The sequence below is a fragment of the Taudactylus pleione genome, unplaced genomic scaffold (assembly GCF_031769625.1).
Source record: "Taudactylus pleione unplaced genomic scaffold, aTauple2 ptg000051l, whole genome shotgun sequence".
Lineage (NCBI taxonomy): Eukaryota > Metazoa > Chordata > Amphibia > Anura > Myobatrachidae > Taudactylus > Taudactylus pleione.
The window spans coordinates 3,802,551-3,821,462 of NW_028284453.1; the positions used below are offsets into that span (position 1 = coordinate 3,802,551).

The 18,912-nt window shown below is 43.4% G+C and overlaps 1 protein-coding gene across 3 annotated transcripts in view; it reads right to left on the reverse strand.

The window, feature by feature from the left end:
* Positions 1–4,065: 4,065 nt before the first annotated feature.
* FUZ (fuzzy planar cell polarity protein) overlaps positions 4,066–18,912 on the reverse strand; it is a 90,885-nt gene continuing 76,038 nt past the window's right edge. For 2 of the 3 annotated variants that reach the window (XM_088462569.1, XM_088462568.1), the window contains one exon: positions 4,066–5,476. In XM_088462569.1, coding sequence (XP_088318695.1) covers positions 5,274–5,476 — 203 coding nt within the window. In that variant the 3' untranslated portion in view covers positions 4,066–5,273. Of the gene's footprint in view, positions 5,477–10,541; positions 10,743–18,912 lie in introns of those variants that run through there. The other variant, XM_088462570.1, reaches the window with a different exon arrangement.

Consider the following 18,912-nt stretch of genomic DNA (forward strand, 5'->3'; position numbering starts at 1 on the left):
GGTCTTCCAAGTTCGGGCGCAGTGCGCCTGACAGGCACCTGTTATAAAATCGTCATTAGCACCTAATTAACTAAATTTTAACGTTCTTAAAGTGATCAGTGACCTTCATTAGGATGTACAAAGAGAGAATATATGGAAATCTGATTCACAAAACGACATTTATTAACCTTTAAGCAAGTAAAACAAAAAATACAAAATTTTAAGAGGCGCAGTGTGCCTAAGAGGCCACCCTGGACAAACCTACATATATCTGCAAAATACCCACAACCTTTGTAATTTTCATTCATAAAATGAGCAAAATACACAAAATTGTGAGAGAATAAAAAGAAATACGTACCTTCAAAAGTCGGACGAGTTTGGGCGCAATGAGCCTGAGAGGCCAGAAAGGTCACTACTGCACTCCACGCAGGCGGTGGGAAAACTGACTAGGGGGGTTTCAAACAACACCTAGAGATAGGAAGGTACTAGGAGGGGCAGGCCCCTGCGCCCCCCTGTGGTGGAGAGGTGAGCGAGAACAGCTTTGTGGCGCCTGTCACGCCAGCTGCGCTAGACGCAGGGTTAATAGGGCGGTATGTTATGAATACATTTTTGTATTGGTACCAAAACTATACTATTTTTATTATTATTTTATTTTTTTAAATTAGATTAAGGAGGATTAATTACTACTTTTCTTTTAATTGGGTCCTGGGAGGTATTTATAGGCAGGCTGGGATATTCACATTGAGACTGATTCAGAAGTGGACCCAGTATCGATTGCGCACGCAAACAGCCGTTGTTTTAAGTCTGCGCATATGTCACACAGCGCATGCATCCCAATTGTAAGCGCACAGCGACGCAGTACAGAGTCACATCAAAGGCCGCATTACAATAAAGACGCGACTGAGGCGAAAGACGCAGCTGTCTCATCTGCGGCTACTTTGTATCAGGCACATTATGTGAGATCACTAACGCCACGAAGAAACGTGTTAGGTTTTGAGATCATTGAGAGCTGTGATTAACCTAAGTCAAGTTTTTTAACTTACATTTCAATATTCAATGCCATTCCTGTGTAGATGAGGAGCTGGATGGATCAACAAGAGTGTTTTTTATTTATGTGGAGCTGGACATAGCAAGGAATCGGAGGATGCGATCTGCCGTAATGCCCTTATATGTGCTTAGTGACAGGCAGGAAATACAATCCTTGGTTACTAAGGTAGACATGTGGATAGATGGAATCACTGTAAGTCATGTGATCCACTGCAGGAGAAAGTAATAGCTGAATTCTAATCTGTAAAATGTATCGATATACAGCATATATACACTCACAGAACTCAGACCGAGTGCAATTGCAGATATTAGATCTGATGAAGATTTACCTTAGCTTGCTTTTTGATTTCTATGCATTAAATTAAATGTATATATTTTTTTATAAATGTGGAACTACTGTATATATTTGAATAGAATGATAAAATATGACTATGCATATAAAGATTTCATCACACCGACAGTGCAGTTGTATTTATAACCAATTACATCAGGCGTAATGCTATTGCTAATATTTGGAGTCAGGAATAAACATTAGTAGGTCAGATTGGGTGTAATGATTCTTTCTGACACTATATTATATACACACACACACATTATATAAAATCACACGTGGCAAGTGTGAGGTGAGCAGTAGCAAGCCTGCACCTGAACTACAAATCAGCAGCTAGCAAACAGAAAATGTGACCTCTCCTTAGGAATATACAGTATGATACGAAAGGGTCACAGGGAAAAACTGCAGAATAGTCACCTGTGGTTTATTACTGGGACACAAGGACCTTTCAAACAATTGTAAAAAGTCTGAGGGCCAAATTTAATAGGGTGAGAGTTTAGAAAATGTGAGAGTTTAGCAGTAATCTCTCACATTGGTGGAGTTTTATCTTCAAAATGGGAAAACATCTGAATGAGATTTTAAATCTTGAGCGTTTTTTAAGTCTAAAAAAATCATGCAAGTTCGCTCTTTTACTTTGTTTTTGGACTCTATTACATTGGCAAAGTTTAAAAAGTGTCAGAAACTCTCACTTTTCTAAACTCTCACCCTATTACATTTGGCCCTATAAGTCTTTAGTAGTCACAAACAATTGCACACCAGCTGAAATGCCAGCGGATCAGAAAAGAAAAAAAAAATGTTTAGACTTTATTTAGACTATTAGGGGTCTAGTTACTAAGCAGTGTTAGGAGACAGAGTGAAAGGTGATAAGAAAGTGATAAGGTGCCAGCCAATCAGCTCCCATCACTTTCTTATCACCTTTCACTCTGTCTCCTAACACTGCTTAGTAACTAGACCCCTTAGCATCATGTTTAGGATTTTATAAAACAAGCATGTGTGTGAAGTTTAATAATACGCAAACAGTTTAGATGAGATGTAGTTGGCATTCTAACGGACTGGATGCCGGCACAGATATCCCGCCAACTGACATCCTGATGGTATTAGGGTTAGCTGGTGGGTTAGGTACTAGGGTGGGGTTAGGCTGTGGGTGGGTGGTTAGGGTTGGACAACTTACCTCCAGGTGTTGGTATTGCAGAGCAGTCAGGATTCCGGTGTCAGCATTCTGACTGCCGGTCATGTGTGCGCTGGCATGCCGTACCCTACCCCAGTGATTCCCAACCTCTGTCCTTAAGGCACACTACCAGCCCTGGTTTAAGTGATATCCATGCTTGAGTACAGCTGATTAAAGCAAAATAACTGAAATACTAATTAAGTCACCTGTGCTCAAGTATGGCTATCCTTAAAACCTGGACTGTTGGTGTGCCTTGATGACCGTGGTTGGGAACCCCTGCTCTACCCACTTGAGAGGTATGTGTACAACCCTTGGCAGCCTTTAAACCCTTGACCTTAGCAGCACTTTTTCTCTTGGTTCACATACTTTTTTGAATGCTCCTCGAGTGTCTCTTCCAAATGACACAATGGGGTTTATTTACTTAGCGTTGGGTTCTAAAACCTGGCACTTTCTAAAAATGAAAATTCGTTATTAGTGGAAAAATATGCACTAATAGTATAAAATGAGGTTTTACTGCATATGCTGATCAAAACGTTTAAGCTTGTAATCCAACGCCAAGTGTCCTAATTTGTGGAAGTCTTCTAAGTTTACACTATAGGCCTGATTTCAGAGGTGCGCGCAAACCACACTCAATGCTGACCTTCACGTAGTTCAGTGATTATTTGCTACTGTGCAAAATATTCAGAAACCCCCTAAGGCATATGCGAATGGGGACCGATGGTATCAGAAAGAGAGGCCAAACGATGGGCATTCCTAGGCGGTGACCTGACACGAACGTAAAACAACTATGTCTCGTGGGAGTATCAGTAACAGCGGATGCGTTTCCAGGCGCATAGCCCCTTCCACAGAGACCGTGTTCAGACAGGAAAACTCTACCTCCCATAGGGTAGGTGCAAGTGACGTTGGTGGACGTGATGGTGAGAGGGTGGTGGCGTATGAAGAACCACCTCTGTGGTGTAGCAGTGTACACGGGCGCTGAAAGTTGGTGTCTCAGGGCTAGTGCACAAGGCTGATGCTAGTATTTGTCTATTTTCGTTCCCTCGCCTCCAGCAACAGACGTTAGAGCGGACAAATAATCGTCCACCTTCTGAATCAGGAGCTATACTTCACACAGCACTGAAATGTAGTTAAGATCAAATTCACTCACCTCACCGGTATGGGGGCTGGCATATAGCAAAGGGCTTGATTTCAAAGCACACTGAAAAAGCCTTAAATAGGAGGGATGGACAGTAGCCAAGACAACAGTAGGCAGTATTTGGAAACAAGAGAGAAAATAAATAAACCCATGTTCGGTTAATCCCATATTCTCTAGAGTAAGGGGGGGGCACTGGTTGCAAGAGCTTACATTCTAAAAGAGAAAGGGAAGTATTGGAGAGATACAAGTCATTAAGGATGTGGAAGGGAAGACTGAATCAAGCAGAAATCCGTCTGGCAAGAGTGAAAAAGTGGGTTTCAAGGGAGGGATTAAAGCGATGGATGTAATAATAATAATAATAATTAATACTATCATTTTGGTTATTTCCAATTAACCACGCACAGGCAGAGGAATAATAAGTTATTTTATTACTAAATGATCATACACAACAGAAGGTGTTTTCTAAAATCCATTAAAAATATATAATATTTACATTGTTTATAAAGACTTATAAGATATTATAGAACATACAGTATAGGAAATGGTACATGTACCTGGAACCTGAAGCATATTGCCTCTCAGTGCATAGGTCTATTCGTGTGATGTAATATGCTGATCACTCTTAGGGAAAATGCTTAGACAAGCCAATCCTCCAAACCATACTAAAGGAGATTATATTTAATAACAAAGAGCAAAAATCGATTTATGTCTAATAAATTGGATGACCTTGAGAATGGTGAAAAGAGGAATCAATTAGCAATAGTAACAATATAAAGGGATCACATCATCTGTGAATCCAGGTAAATATAGATAGGAAGAGCCACGGCGGTCTCACATTTTATGGCCAACCCAACTCATGATCAAAATCCAACCCAATGGTACAGAACTAAGAATTTGGTTGGTTGATGCCTGGATAGGCCTCTGTGTGTGGTCATCAGGTAATCACAATGCATGGGGTCCTTTGTGATACAACTGTGTGACCTGACTCCAGGAGAACCGCATTCGTGCTAGCACGTGTAACAGGACTCTCCGCGTATAGCGACCAGCGTTCATGCAACCGAAGCGCCTCCCTTTCTGCCAGCTAAAGTGAATCTTCCTTTTTCCTACAACATGACCCTATGGGAATTTTATAATTTTCTGTTTTCTTAACAACGTTCAGCATTATACAATGCCTATAGAAATTGCTGCAGTATAATAGAATGAACACTTAATAGGCATTTACATAATTACAATTATCTCAATGTTAATTTGTTGCCAAAAATGATACATTGCACAACTCTTTTTTGCATTCGTCCAAAATCTGTGTGCTGCCAGGATCCCTCCATGGGACTAGCTGGTCTCTGGCAAGGAGAACATGGAACATCTGATATATAACCCATATGACCTCTTGGTATTGCACCATCTGACATTTCCAATGTCTGGGTGTTAAATAAATATTTGAAATAAAGAAATAATTGGACGCTAAATAACGGGTGTCTTTGAATAATGGGTATGATTCAATCCAGTACCGCACTAGGAAACAGAAATACCTATTTCAATAGAAAGGTGAAAGTTTCACGAGGGTATGGTAAAAGCACAAGGATACAGTTCCTACACGGCAACTATAGCGTGTCTCAGAATGGAAAGTCCTTGGTAAACACTTGCATGGTTTTATTAGCAATAGCTTGCATGCTAAACGTAGGCACTTCTTGCTTGAATAGCAGGAACAGCAGGTGCAGCTCGGTCTTCTTTGCAAAGCACTTGTGTGAGGTGGACACAGTGTAGCACTGGTGAGCACTGTGACTGAAGCCAATCGGGAACATCTCCTCGTACTGAACTGAGAAGCAGAAAGATAGGAGATTAAGCGTAAAGAGGAAGCACAGCCAATACTTCACATCACATTAATTTATATAAATGCTATTATTACTTAGCAGAGTAATATACATGCAATAACTGGTCTTTTACCCCCAGCCCCTATCTACCATCATTAGAATGAGGGCATTCTCTAACTAAACTAGCAGACAGTGACTGACATCTTGGCAGACTTGTGCGTTTCAGAAATCCCTGATGTGGATTGGCTGGTTCATACACAGGGGAGGGTCCAGCACTGTCACGCCACCTGTAATGGATGGAGAAGGTAATACTTCACTCTTTAAGAGATCTGCAGTGGAATATCAGGGTAACAATGAACTATGTATTTTACCTTCGTGGGTAATATTTGAAATCTTAGGACTTCATTTATCAAGGAGTTTTATCTATTAAAATAAGTGATAAAACGCGTTGCGTACGATAAACGGTGCTCCAGCCAATCAGCTCCCAACTGTAAGTTTTCAAACAGATCATACATTTTGAGTGGTAAAACTTGTTGATAAATGAGGCCCTCAGTGTTACTGTTTTGTAAAGCCGTTACAGGGAATAGTGCCAGCACTGAAACAGAGAATGAATGTTCAAGAAACACGATACATAAAGGGATTAAGCAGAAACGCAGAGAGCGCCAGCAGCCAGGTGTTTTGTCAGAAGCAGAATAGGGTAGTGACGGAGGGTAGGCAAAGCAAAACCCAATAATAGGAACTGATCCAGTATGAAAGATATCTTACACCAGAGGTTCCCAAAGTCTGCCATTACAGTCCACGTTTTAGGGACATCCATGCTTGAGCACAGATGACTTAAGTAATACCTCAATCCATTTGATTTAACCATCTGGACTCAAGCTTGGCTATCCCTAAAACGTGGACTGTAATGGCGGACTTTGGGAACCTCTGTCTTACACAATTCCCAGTTACATATTTTAATGTTCATAAGCAATGACAGAACTGAAAAAAGCCAGCACAATGTGCAATTGCCAATTTAAATATTGTATAGCAGCAATATAAAAACAAAATATGTAATTATCCCCCTCACCATCCATAGCAGGCTGTCATGGCTGACAGGAGCAGCGGTTACTATACGGGAGTACCGTCATAGTAACCAGAAAAAGAATTAAACTAAAGCCTGAAGCAAGTCCAGGTATTTTCTGTGTGTCACTTCTCAAATAGAATGCTGGCACATACTGCAGGCAACGCTAATCTGTGTCAGGGTACTAAGCATGTGTGCCCGTATTGTATCAACATCATCTATCAGACTCATTATACTGATGTATCCATGTACACATATCCTGAAATGGCGCCATGTTTATCTTGTCAGACTTTGCATCTAAAGGCCGGTACACATTAGACAATGTCTAGTGACCCGGTGTGGTGCAAGGATCGGCAAGTGCGATGTCGGCAGCGTCGAAGCGACGGCAGGGCCATGGAGCATTCAGCAACATGGCCCTTGCTGGCGATGTAGCTGACGACAAGCGGGAGCGTGCATAGTCAGCGACATAGCGGATACACACTAGACGTTGTGCCCGATATGTCGTCCGATCCGGTCGGACGACATATCGTCTAGTGTGCACCCGGCGTAAGCCGCACCATACAAATATTTCTTAAAATATGTATCTTTGGGGCAGATTTAATTAGACGCATTGTTTACCGCACTGCTAAAGCTCCCAGTTTAACGTCCAGAGCTATTCAATTATTAGGCAAGTATATTATATCCACCATCCACTCATTGAATTGTATTCAGTAGTCCTGGTTTGTATAGACGTTAGTATTGTTAGAACAAGCAAGGCACGTGTTTAATAGTGTCAATGTTATCCTTGATTGGAAATATATATAACAGTCTCTTACCTCCAGGCTGCTGCTGGCTTCCTATGCTGCAGCCATATCGGCTGCAGCATAGGAAGCAACCAGCAGCCTGGAGGTATTGTTTGGATAAAACTCTAATACCGAGATTTCCACTTTCGGCGCGATTGAGAGCAGCCGCAGCTTAGTGCGGCTCCAAGGGAAGTGCTGCAGGCAGCATCCCAGTTACACCACTAAGCGGTCTACCTGGCATTAGAGACTTGCTAGGGGACCCGGAACATCGTCCCCGCTGCATGGAAAGATACTTTTCTCCCATGCCGAGGAATAAGCAGCACCGGAGCTCCAAAGCAGGTTCTCCTAAAACCAAGATGGTGGCCGCTTCATCCCCGGTGTCTGACATAGACATGCAGCCGGAACAGGCTCCTGCTAAACCTGCAGACATGATTGCACATCTTGAAGGGGACTCCTTCAAGGATTTTATCCATGTCAGATGATACAAAGGCCTATTTGCAGATGGTCATCAGTTTGTCTTCGGTTCCTTAATGACTCTCTTGTTCTACTTTTCAGTATTTTTGAATTTTTGCTGACATGAAGATCTGAACATTTGTGGTGGTTTGTACACAATTGCCTTATGATGTTGATTAGAGCTCTTTACTGTTTATGGCATCGTTAATTGTTTATCATGGGGTGCTTGGTCCAAATCTAACATTTAATGATCACCAACCGATTTGGGGAAGCTAGCTCTGCGGTCAAACCCAGTGGGCATAGAAATGTCTTTCGACAAAATTTTTTCGTTGCTAGTAATATTACGGAAGTACCTAGAATTGCATTTGGTTGCTACAGAAGGTGCCTCCTGTTTTTTTCTGCTTTCTCTTTGTTTGTTTTGTTTTCTTTTATTTATTTTATTGTTGTTGTTGTTAGGGGTTCCGAGTCTCGGTGTGGTATAGCTGGATTCTATTCTGCCAGAATGATACCATGTCATCATTGAAAGTGTGTTCCCGGAATGTGGGAGGGATAAACTCATCTATTAAATGTAAAAAGTTTATTTTAGACCTTAGGAAACAGCAGATATATATAGTTTTATTGCAGAGACACATTTGAGTGATAAAGAACATGATAAACTGGGTTTAATGGGTTATATTATAGCAGCCTACTTCTAAAGCAAGGGGAGTGTTGATATTGGTGAAAAAGTCTCTTGACCCTAACATTTTTGCATTTTAATGTTGATCCAGAGGGAAGATATGTTCTAACGGAAATTTCGGTATTGAAGGAAAAATATGTATTTTGCAATCTGTATGCGCCAAACAGTTATTCCAAAGTTTTTTTTTTACCCAAAAATTGCTAACTAAATTATATCCTTATATTGATTCTCAATTGTTTGTGGGGGTAGATTTTAATAAGGTTGCTCTGCCTTCTATGGATAAATCAGCTTGCCCCAAACGAGAACCTCCTATACCTGCGATAGGAATCAAGTATTTTACAGATCAGTTAGGTCTGATAGACTGAGTTTTAGCGCCTACTGACAAAGAGTATAGGTTTCTTTTGGCAGCACACGGTACACTATCCAGAATAGATTATTTGCTTTAACCCAAAGTTTTTTTTTTTTTTTAAATGATTAGATTCCGGGATTGCTCCCATTTGCTTTTCCGATCATACGATAGTATAGTGTACCATTGCTAGTGCAGTCGATAGTGGAACTAACAGCCACAGGCGTTTTCCTTCCTGTTTAGCTTCTTCTATGAAATTTAGAAATTCCTTAGAGGCAAAATGGATGGTATACATACACAATAATCAAGATCACTCTTTAGATCCTTTATTGTTTTGGCAGGCAGCTAAAACTGTTATGAGAGGTGAAATAATATCTTTTGTAAGTAAATATCGCAGAGAACGGTCTGCCTTACTTTTACAGGCCCAGGCTGAGTTAACCGCTTCTTATGTTACTTTTAAGTCATCCCCTATTCCAAGTAATAAGTTGCTTTATCTTCAATCGAAGACACACTTTGATGCCATCTTAGATCAACAAACTACCCAGTATTTCTCTAATGCAAATTACCAGTTTTATAGACATGGCATTCTGTGTTTAGATTTGGGTCCCATTACCAATATATTTCATTATGGTATGCAAATAATCCAAAATACGGAATATTCAGATATTCAAAATGCCCCTGGTCCCAAGCAGTTTAGATATGGGAGACTCAACCTGTATTGCAGTATTTTGTGATTTTTTTTCTGCCAAATTGTATACACAAGAACCCATAGATCACATGCAAAAATCTATTTTTTGGGACAATCTTTTGATTCCTCAGTCTGAATCTCATTTAGCCCCGCTCACCGCCGAGGTTTTGCAACCACTACTAAGCTAAAGCCGTTGAAAGCGCCGGGGCCTGATGGGCTGACAGTGGATTCTTTAAGATATTGGCAGGTAGGATAAATGTAACCTTATGTGAAGTCTTTAATGCTTTATTGACTGGTAATAAACTATCTCTATATTTTAATTCAGCAGTGATCAAGGTGCTGCAAAAGCCTCTCTCTTCTTAATGTAGATTATAAATTGTTACTAAGATCTTAGCTGATAGGTTAAAATTAATTTTGCCTACTGTCATATCCACAGGGTTTATCCATGGTTGTCACTCGGTGATGAACGTGTGGAAAGTTCTAGACACAGTGCAAAAGCTAAGTCGGGAGCGGGTGGTTCCAGTGATCAGATAGTTCTTTCTTTAGAGGCGGAAAAAGCTTTTGATCTGGTGACTTGGGATCACTTGTTTAAGTCTATACATAGATTTGGCTTTGCATAAAGCTTTGTGAATGTATTATGTGCATTGTATTGCCAGGTAGCTAGTAATGGGTATACTTCTTCACCCTTTTACATTTCAGAAGGGCACCAGACAGGGATGTCCATTGTCACCGTTACTATATGCCCTGGCAGTGGAGTCCCTTGCTGTTATTCTTTGAAATAGGGCACTAGCCCGCAGAGCAACTATTGGCTCTACTATTCTGAAAATGTGTCTGTTCACAGATGTGAGGACATGGGATGTGTGTTACAAATTTACTGGCAGCATCTCAGTCATTGCAGAGATCAATTTACTTTTTAGTCCTTTTGTGTTCAACTTCCCGTCTCCTAGTGTATGTGTAATCATTCTCAGGACACATTATTTCAGTACATATTACACATGCTAATGAAAATGTAAGTAATTGTAATGTTTAATTCTGGATAAGCCTTGATGTTAGCCTGGTCTGTGTTAATAACAGGTCTGTGTTATTCGTTACCACTAGAGCAAGGTGTCACCTCCCAGAACAAAAGACCCTCTAAGTTAATTCCCACCTCCCCAGGGGACGCTCAGGATTTACTCCTCCTTCCATTTGCCTGTTTTGTGCTTCACGTGAACCTGGTAGACTGAACGGAACCATCCCAGCAGGTGTTGGTCAGGGAAGTAATACCTAGAGGAGGTAGGAGAAAGTGACAGCATAAGGGACTCGCACCAATCAGGAAACGGTGCAACCCCAATGGGTGGTCACAATATCGTGGGAAATTGGAAGATTTTAAAACATGTCACTGAAGGCAACTCAGCATGTTAGTCGCTGACTTTGGCTAAGAGGCCTCGCTCTGCCAAGGTGCTAGTGGAACGCATCACCAGTTCTGTGGATTTATACTTGGAAATTCTGCAAGGACCTATACGCTATTCATTGCTGTGTGTTCTGTGATTAGCTTCTACTGTATGGGGTCCTGGAAATGCTTGATTGTACCCAGGGACTATCACTGCTGTGTGATCTCTGATAGTTTCTACGTGTGGGGTCCTGGAAGCGATTGAGTGGACATACGCTATGCACTGCTGCGTGATCAGTGATAGTTTCTACTGTGGGGACTGAGGGTCTCTAGCTATTTCGTGGAATTGTTCTGGGACATTATACTCTACTGGGACTGCCTCTGTCTGGACTGCTACCTGTTTATTGCCCGTTCACTGGATTTACTGCTTGTCCTGACATATTATCTATTTCTGTGTGCTGTGGAAAAATAAACCATCACGTTGGTTTCATCTGCTCGGTGTCTGGGTGATTGAGAGAACCCCGTATCCTCACAACAGATGACATGTTATTATTCATTTATAATTTACATAGCTCCATTCCAACTATTTTAGATATTCTTCAAAGTTTTGGCTCTTTCACAGTTTACAAAATCAAATTACAAAAAATCTGAAATTCTGCAAGATTAAAAGGTCCTCACTCTTCTTCGCACTTTCCCAATTACTTAGTAAACAAGATAGCGTCTAAGTTTATTTGTGACTGGATGACCTCAACTCGACACCTGATCACAGTTTGGGTTTGATCCCCACTAGATCTTGGAGTATCAGGGCTTCCCGCTTACCATCAGTAACCGCCTGTTATGGACTCTGCCCACTGCTGCCACCAAACTCTACCATCTGCGATTGAACCGCTTCTTACATACAACCAGGCTCCTCTACCCCCGCCACCTGGAACTGCTTCTGCTGCATATGTGTCGACGAGCTGTGGCCGCACCTCCTGATTGGTGTCGGCTGATTCCTTCTGATCCCTCGCAATGGACTAGGCTCTGCAAGGTAGCTGGCAGAGGGCTTGAGCTTGGAGTTCACCTGGACTCAATCCAGAACAGCCGGAGAACAGAATAGCTTTTGCGCAATTCTGTTGTCGAAGGACTTGGATGCAGTTTTATTGCTCAATAGTCTTAAAAAGAGACTCTTCCCTCAGATTCAAGGGGGCACAGCAAACAGATGTTACAGCAGTCTTGATGTTCAAAAGATACACACAAACCAGGCTCGCAGGCCTGGTATATATGTCACTCCAATACACTACCACAGGGGGTAAATCCACCCTGTGTTCCTTTTAGCCAATCATGCTAGCTCACAAAATATAAAAAAAAAAAATCACATCTTACATTTTAAAGATACTAACATAATTTCCTCGTCATCACCCAAAAAACAGTTTCTTCCTAAAAACAAACTGATTTAGCATACAGTATTACTGTCTCCTAAAATGTAGGAAATTGTAAATTACATTCATCCTTAGATAGTTTTGACTCTGTGATAAATATATCAATGTAGGATAACCAGCAATAGTATTATCATTCGTCTTCCTGTAATGGAGGCAGGAAATCATGTAAACACAGCTTTGGTTATTTGACACTCTTCACATTTGGGAGTGCCAAATATTTTGGTATTTTCACTATCTGTATTTATGCCTTATATTTTGGATTGGTTCCAAGGCACTGAAGTTTACATTCACAAATCTCTTAAAGAAGATATATTGTTTCCCTACTCCCCGCCAGCTCTCTTATGGGTGTAGTAGGTATTACCGCAGGCCGCATGGCCGGCGGTTCAAATCCCGACAGCACAAGACCGGCAAGAGTGAAAATCCTGATCGTCAAAAGGTAAGTATTGCTTACCTAATTCTACCCCCTAACCCTAACTCTCCCTTAGGGGTGACCTCCCCCCCTAAGTGCCTAACCCTAACCCTCCCCCCCTTCCCCTAGCCTGAATCTAACCCTACCGGGGGGTGCCTAAGCCCAAGTCCCCCCAGGAGCCATAAAACCTAACCCTCCCACCCGCATCCGGCTTACCCGAGTTCAGTATGCCAGGCGTCGGTCTTCCGGCGTATGGATAATGACAGGCCTCGAGTTTTCCACGCCTGTCATTAGTACCACGCCGGGATTAAAGAGTCAGGAAGCCGGCGGTCGGTATTTAGACCGTCTGCTTCCTGACTACATCCCCTTTTTTACATGTTTCCCATGCTTCTTTACCTCCTCAGGTCTTTGATAATGTGTTGTTTGCAGACATCTATGCTGCTTGGATCTCTATTAACCATAAGCTAGGCCGCAGACACTCGGTTACTAAATATGCAACTTTTTGGGGTAATGCAAACTTCCAGCCGGGAATGGAGAACAGTGGTTCTCTTAGGTGGAAAAATAAAGGGATATCGGCTATTATAGATATATTTTACACGGGGGCCACTATACTCACTTGTCAGTCATTTAGTGCTAAGTTTTTTTATACCCAACAGGGATTTTTATATGGTTCTCTAGGTGAGGCACTATGCACAATCTCTATTATCATCATCAATGTCAAAACCTGCTATGCCAGATGTTTTGCAACCACTTTTTAGTTTATGAGCTTCTACTTAATAAAAAACCAAATATATTTACTCAGATGTATTGCTATTAGGGGTGTGCACCGGCCACTTTTCGTGTTTTGTGTTTTGGTTTTGGATCTGGATCTTTCTTCGTGTTTTGGATCTGGATTGGTTTTGCCAAAACCACCCTTCCGTGTTTTGGGTTCTGGGTTTTGTGTTTTGGATCTGTATTTTTTTGAAAAAAAGCATAAAAACAGCTAAAATCACAGAATTTGTTGGTTTTTCTGCTCCTATGCTATTATTAACCTCAATAACCTTAATTTCCACTCATTTCCAGTCTATTCTGAACACCTCACACCTCACAATAGTGTTTTTATGTCCAAAAGGTTGCACCGAGGTAGCTGGATGACTATGCTAAGCGACACGAGTGGGCGGCACAAACACGTGACCCATCTAGGCGTGATACTGCAGTGGCAGACAGGATGGCAGTTTGAAAAACTAGGCCCCAAACTGTACATAATGCAAAGAAAAAAAAGAGGTGCAAGATGGAATTGTCCTTGGGCCCTCCCACCCACCCTTATGTTGTATAAACAGGACATGCACACTTTAACAAACCAATCATTTCAGCGCCAGGATCTGCCACACAACTGTGGCTGAAATGATTGGTTCGTTTGGGCCCCCACAAAACAAGCTGGCAATTAATCTGTCCCTGCACAAACTGGCTCTACGGAGGCAAGATATCCTCATCCACCGATTCCTCACCCTCTTCAGTGTGTACATCCTCATCCTCACAAAGTATTAACTCGTCCCCACTTGAATCCACCACCACAGGTCCCTCTATACGTTCTGGAGGCTGGTCTCCCTGGAAGAGCTGATAATTCATTTTGATGAACATCATCTTCTCCACATTCTGTGGAAGCAACCTCCTACGCCTTTCGCTGACAAGGTTCCCGGCTGCACTAAACACTCTTTCGGAGTACACACTGGAGGGGGGGCAACTCAGGTAAAATAGAGCCAGTTTGTACAGGGGCCTCCAAATTGCCTCTTTTTCCTGCAAGTACAGGTATGGACTGTCTGACATGCCTACTTGGATGCTGTCACCGATGTAATCCTCCACCATTCTGTCAATGGTGACAGTATCATATGCAGTGACAGTAGACATTATTATTATTATTAGCATTTATTTATATGGCGCCACAAGTGTTCCGCAGCGCCTTACAAAGTACAAAAACAAAATGTATACAAGTGACTTACAGAACAATACAATACAGGACATGGATAATATATATTGCTACATTAGTGACCATATCACCCAGATAAGCAACAGAGCATAAGCAACCAAGTGTTAGGTGCCCTAGTGGTGAGTAAGAAGTAAATGACACTATAGTAAGGAGAAGCACAAGAGGGTAGATGGCCCTGCTCGTGAGAGCTTACATTCTAAAAAGGTGGGGGAAGACAAACTGGGTTGACACAGATGGGGTAGATGGGGACGAATGAGCATGTAGCAAGGAGTTAGAATGATAGCTGGAAGGCTTTGATGAAGTAGTGGGTCTTGAGAGCCCGTTTGAAGGATTGCAAACAGGTGGAGAGTCTGATGCGGAGTGGGAGAGAGTTCCAGGAGGTGGGGAGCAGTGCGGGCAAAATCTTGGAGGAGGGAGTGGGAGGAAGTAATCATGTCAGAAATTGTTGCCAGGTCCTTCAGTCCGGACCAGATGTCCAAACTTGGTCCTGCCTGCCCTGCATCACCGCCAGCGGGTTGCTTAGGATACCTAAGTTTTTTCCTGGCAGCCCCAGTTGCGGGAGAAAATGAAGAAGGAGCTGTTGACGTGTTACGTTCCGCTTCAGCTGACAGTGTGTTCACCAGCAGGTCTTTGCACCTCTGCAGGCTTGTGTCGGCCGAAAAGAGAGACACCACATAGGCTTTAAACCTAGGATCGAGCACGGTGGCCAAAATGTAGTGGTCTGATTTCAACAGATTGACCACCCTGGAATCCTGGCAAAGCGAATGAAGGGCTTCATCCACAAGTCCCACATGCCGAGCGGAATCGCTCCGTCTTAGCTCCTCCTTCACTTTCTCCAGCTGCTTCTGCAAAAGCCTGATGAGGGGAATGACCTGACTCAAGCTGGCAGTGTCTGAAATGACTTCACGTGTGGCAAGTTCGAAGGGCTGGAGAACCTTGCACAACACGGAAATCATTCTCCACTGCGCTTGAGTCAGGTGCATACCCCCTCCTTTGCCTATGTCATAGGTGGATGTATAGGCTTGAATGGCCTTTTGCTGCTCCTCCATCCTCTGAAGCATATAGAGGGTTGAGTTCCACCGCGTCACAACCTCTTGCTTCAGGTGATGGCGGGGCAGGTTCAAGAGTGTTTGCTGGCGCTCCAGTCTTCGGCACGCAGTCGCTGAATGGCGAAAGTGGCCAGAAATTTTTCGGGCCACCCAAAGCGTCTCCTGCACGCCCCTGTCGCTTTTCAGAAAATTCTTCACCACCAAGTTTATTGTGTGAGCAAAACATGGGACATGCTGGAATTTGCCCAGATGTAATGCCCGCACAATATTGGTGGCGTTGTCAGATATCACAAATCCCCAGGAGAGTCTAAGTGGGGTAAGCCACTGGGCGATGATTTCCCTCAGTTTCTCTAAGAGGTTGTCGGCGGTGTGCCTCTTACTGAAACCGGTGGTACACAGCGTAGCCTGCCTTGGAACGAGTTGGCGTTTCTGAGATGCTGTGACTGGTGACGCTGCTGCTGTTGCTGCGTAAGGTGATACATCTACCCAGTGGGCTGTCACAGTCATATAGTCCTTAGTCTGCCCTGTTCCACTTGTCCACATGTCCGTGGTTAAGTGGACATTGGGTACAACGGCATTTTTCAGGACACTGAGGACACTTTTTCTGACGTTTCTGTACAGTCTCGGTATCGCCTGCCTAGTGAAGTGGAATCTAAACGGGATTTGGAACCGGGGACACACTACCTCCATCAATTGTCTAAATCCCACTGCACTAATGGCAGATACCGGACGCACGTCTAACACCAACATAGCAGTCAAGGCCTCAGTTATACGTTTTGCTTCAGGATGACTGCTGTCGTACTTCATCCTCCTCGCTAAGGACTGTTGGAGGGTCAATTGTTTAGTAAAAGTAGTGGTGTTCCTACTTCCTCTCTGGGATGATGAACGACTCCCAGCAGCAGCAACAGCAGCAGCGGCAGCAGGAGGCGTAGCAATGCAGGATCCTCCGGAGGAATCCCCGATAGGAGAGTCAGTCATGCCAGTGACATGGCCTGCAGGACTACTTCCGATCCTGACTAAGGAGGAAATTGACGAGGAGGGAGTTGACGGTGTGGTTTGCAGGCGCTTGGATACAACAGGACAACGGGATTTAGGTGTCCCTGGACTGCTTACGGTCTTAGCCAAAGTTTCTGAACTTGACAGTAACTTATTATGAACGCGCTGCAGGTGCCGTATAAGGGAGGATGTTCCTAGGTGGTTAACGTCCCTATACCTACTTATTCCACCTTTACATAAGGTACATATGGCAAGACAGTTGTCCGGATTTGGATAGAAATATTGCCAGACCAAAGAGGTGGAATGTTTGGTCTTCTGCCCAGGCATGACCGTGATGGGCTTTTTCATCCCACGGACAACAACTGTCTCCCCTGGAGCCTGATTTAAACAAACCACATCACCATCAGAATCCTCCTCGCCAACTTCCTCCTCAGCGCCAGCTACACCAGTATCCTCATCCTGTTGTACTTCAACAGTGACATCTTCAATTTGCATATCAGCAAATGGACTGTGGGTGCTCCTTTCAGCACTTGCAGGGGGCGTGCAAATGGTGGAAAGAGCCACCTCTTGCCGTCCACTGCGGGGAAGGTCAGGCATCGCAACCACCACCACACTTGGACTCTCCTTGGGGATTTGTGATATCTTCTTAGAAAGCACAGTTCATCGCTGTGCTTTTGCCAGCTTAACTCTTTTGATTTTTTTAGTGGGAGGAGGGCTTCCATCGTCATGTGAAGCTGAACCACTAGTCATGAACATACTAGGGATCGACCTTAGCCGTTCCTTGCCACTCCGTGTCGTAAATGGCATATTGGCAAGTTTACGTTTCTCTTCAGCTGATTTAAATGTTTTTTTCAAGGTCATTTTCCTGAACTTTGTCATTTGGGATTGTATGTGCCCTCTATTATGACATTGGGCATCGGCCTTGGCAGACGACGTTGATGGCATGTTATCGTCTATGTCATGACTAGTGGCAGCAGCTTCAGCACTAGGAGGAAGTGGTTCTTGATCTTTCTCTATTTTATTTTTATCGGAGAAAGTTTGGTCCTCCATTTATGTTATATCGATTTGATATATACGTGCGGCTAAACACAGAAAATATTTTTTTATTTTTGCTGGAGAGTAGTGCACTTTGTGGGTTACACCAGCCTTTAAGAAATGAGCCAGCCGGCTCTTTACTTATGGGACACAGGCACACGCTTGGCGCTGCTCCTTTGTTGATGCACGTGCGGCTACTGCGCACACAATTCACAAACACAGAAAATAATTTTTTTTTTGGTTTGGACTGGAGTGTACTTTGGGGGTTACAGCACCCTTTAACGGTCAAGCCAGCCGGCCCTTTACTTATGACACAGGCGCACGCTTGGCACTACTTTGTTGATGCACGTGCGGCTACTGCGCACACAATTCACAAACACAGAAAATAAATTTTTTTTTGGTTTGGACTGGAGTGTACTTTGGGGGTTACAGCACCCTTTAACGGTCAAGCCAGCCGGCCCTTTACTTATGACACAGGCGCACGCTTGGCACTACTTTGTTGATGCACGTGCGGCTACTGCGCACACAATTCACAAACACACAAAAAATATTGTTTTTTTAGCACTTGGGGGGAGCACCCCCTGGACAACACTACAGCACCCCTTTAGGACTGGGACCCTGCACAGGACTTTGGAGTGGACACAGCCCCTATGGAGAACTGACTGCACAACACAGTCCAGCCAGCCCCTATGGACTTTGAAGTAGTGGACAACAGCAGCACAGCGCAGCACAGCACAACACTACTCTGCACTACACTACACAGCCCAGCCAGCCCTAACTCCCACCCTCCCTCTTCACTGTCCACAGCCGAGTGAGAAAATGGCGCCGACGCGGGTACCTTATATAGGTTCCAAACCCCGCGAGACTCGGAAGGCAGGATGATGACGTTTTGCCTCGATTTCAGATCCGAGTCAGGCGGGAAAAGTCGAGCCTGACTCGGATCTGCCTCGGATTGGGGGGGCTCGGATTTCAGAAATCCGAACCCGCTCACCCCTAATTGCTATGAAAGCTGAATTGCAAATAAATGGAAAAATGACATTCCACATATTCAGTCTGCAGGTATTTTGCTCAAGTATTTAGACAAAACTATGAAAGTTCTCCATTCTGTAATGCTACAGGAGGTTCATATAAAAACATTTAATCGAGTTTCTCTCTCTCAGGCCCAAAGGAAACCTATTGTTCCAGGAA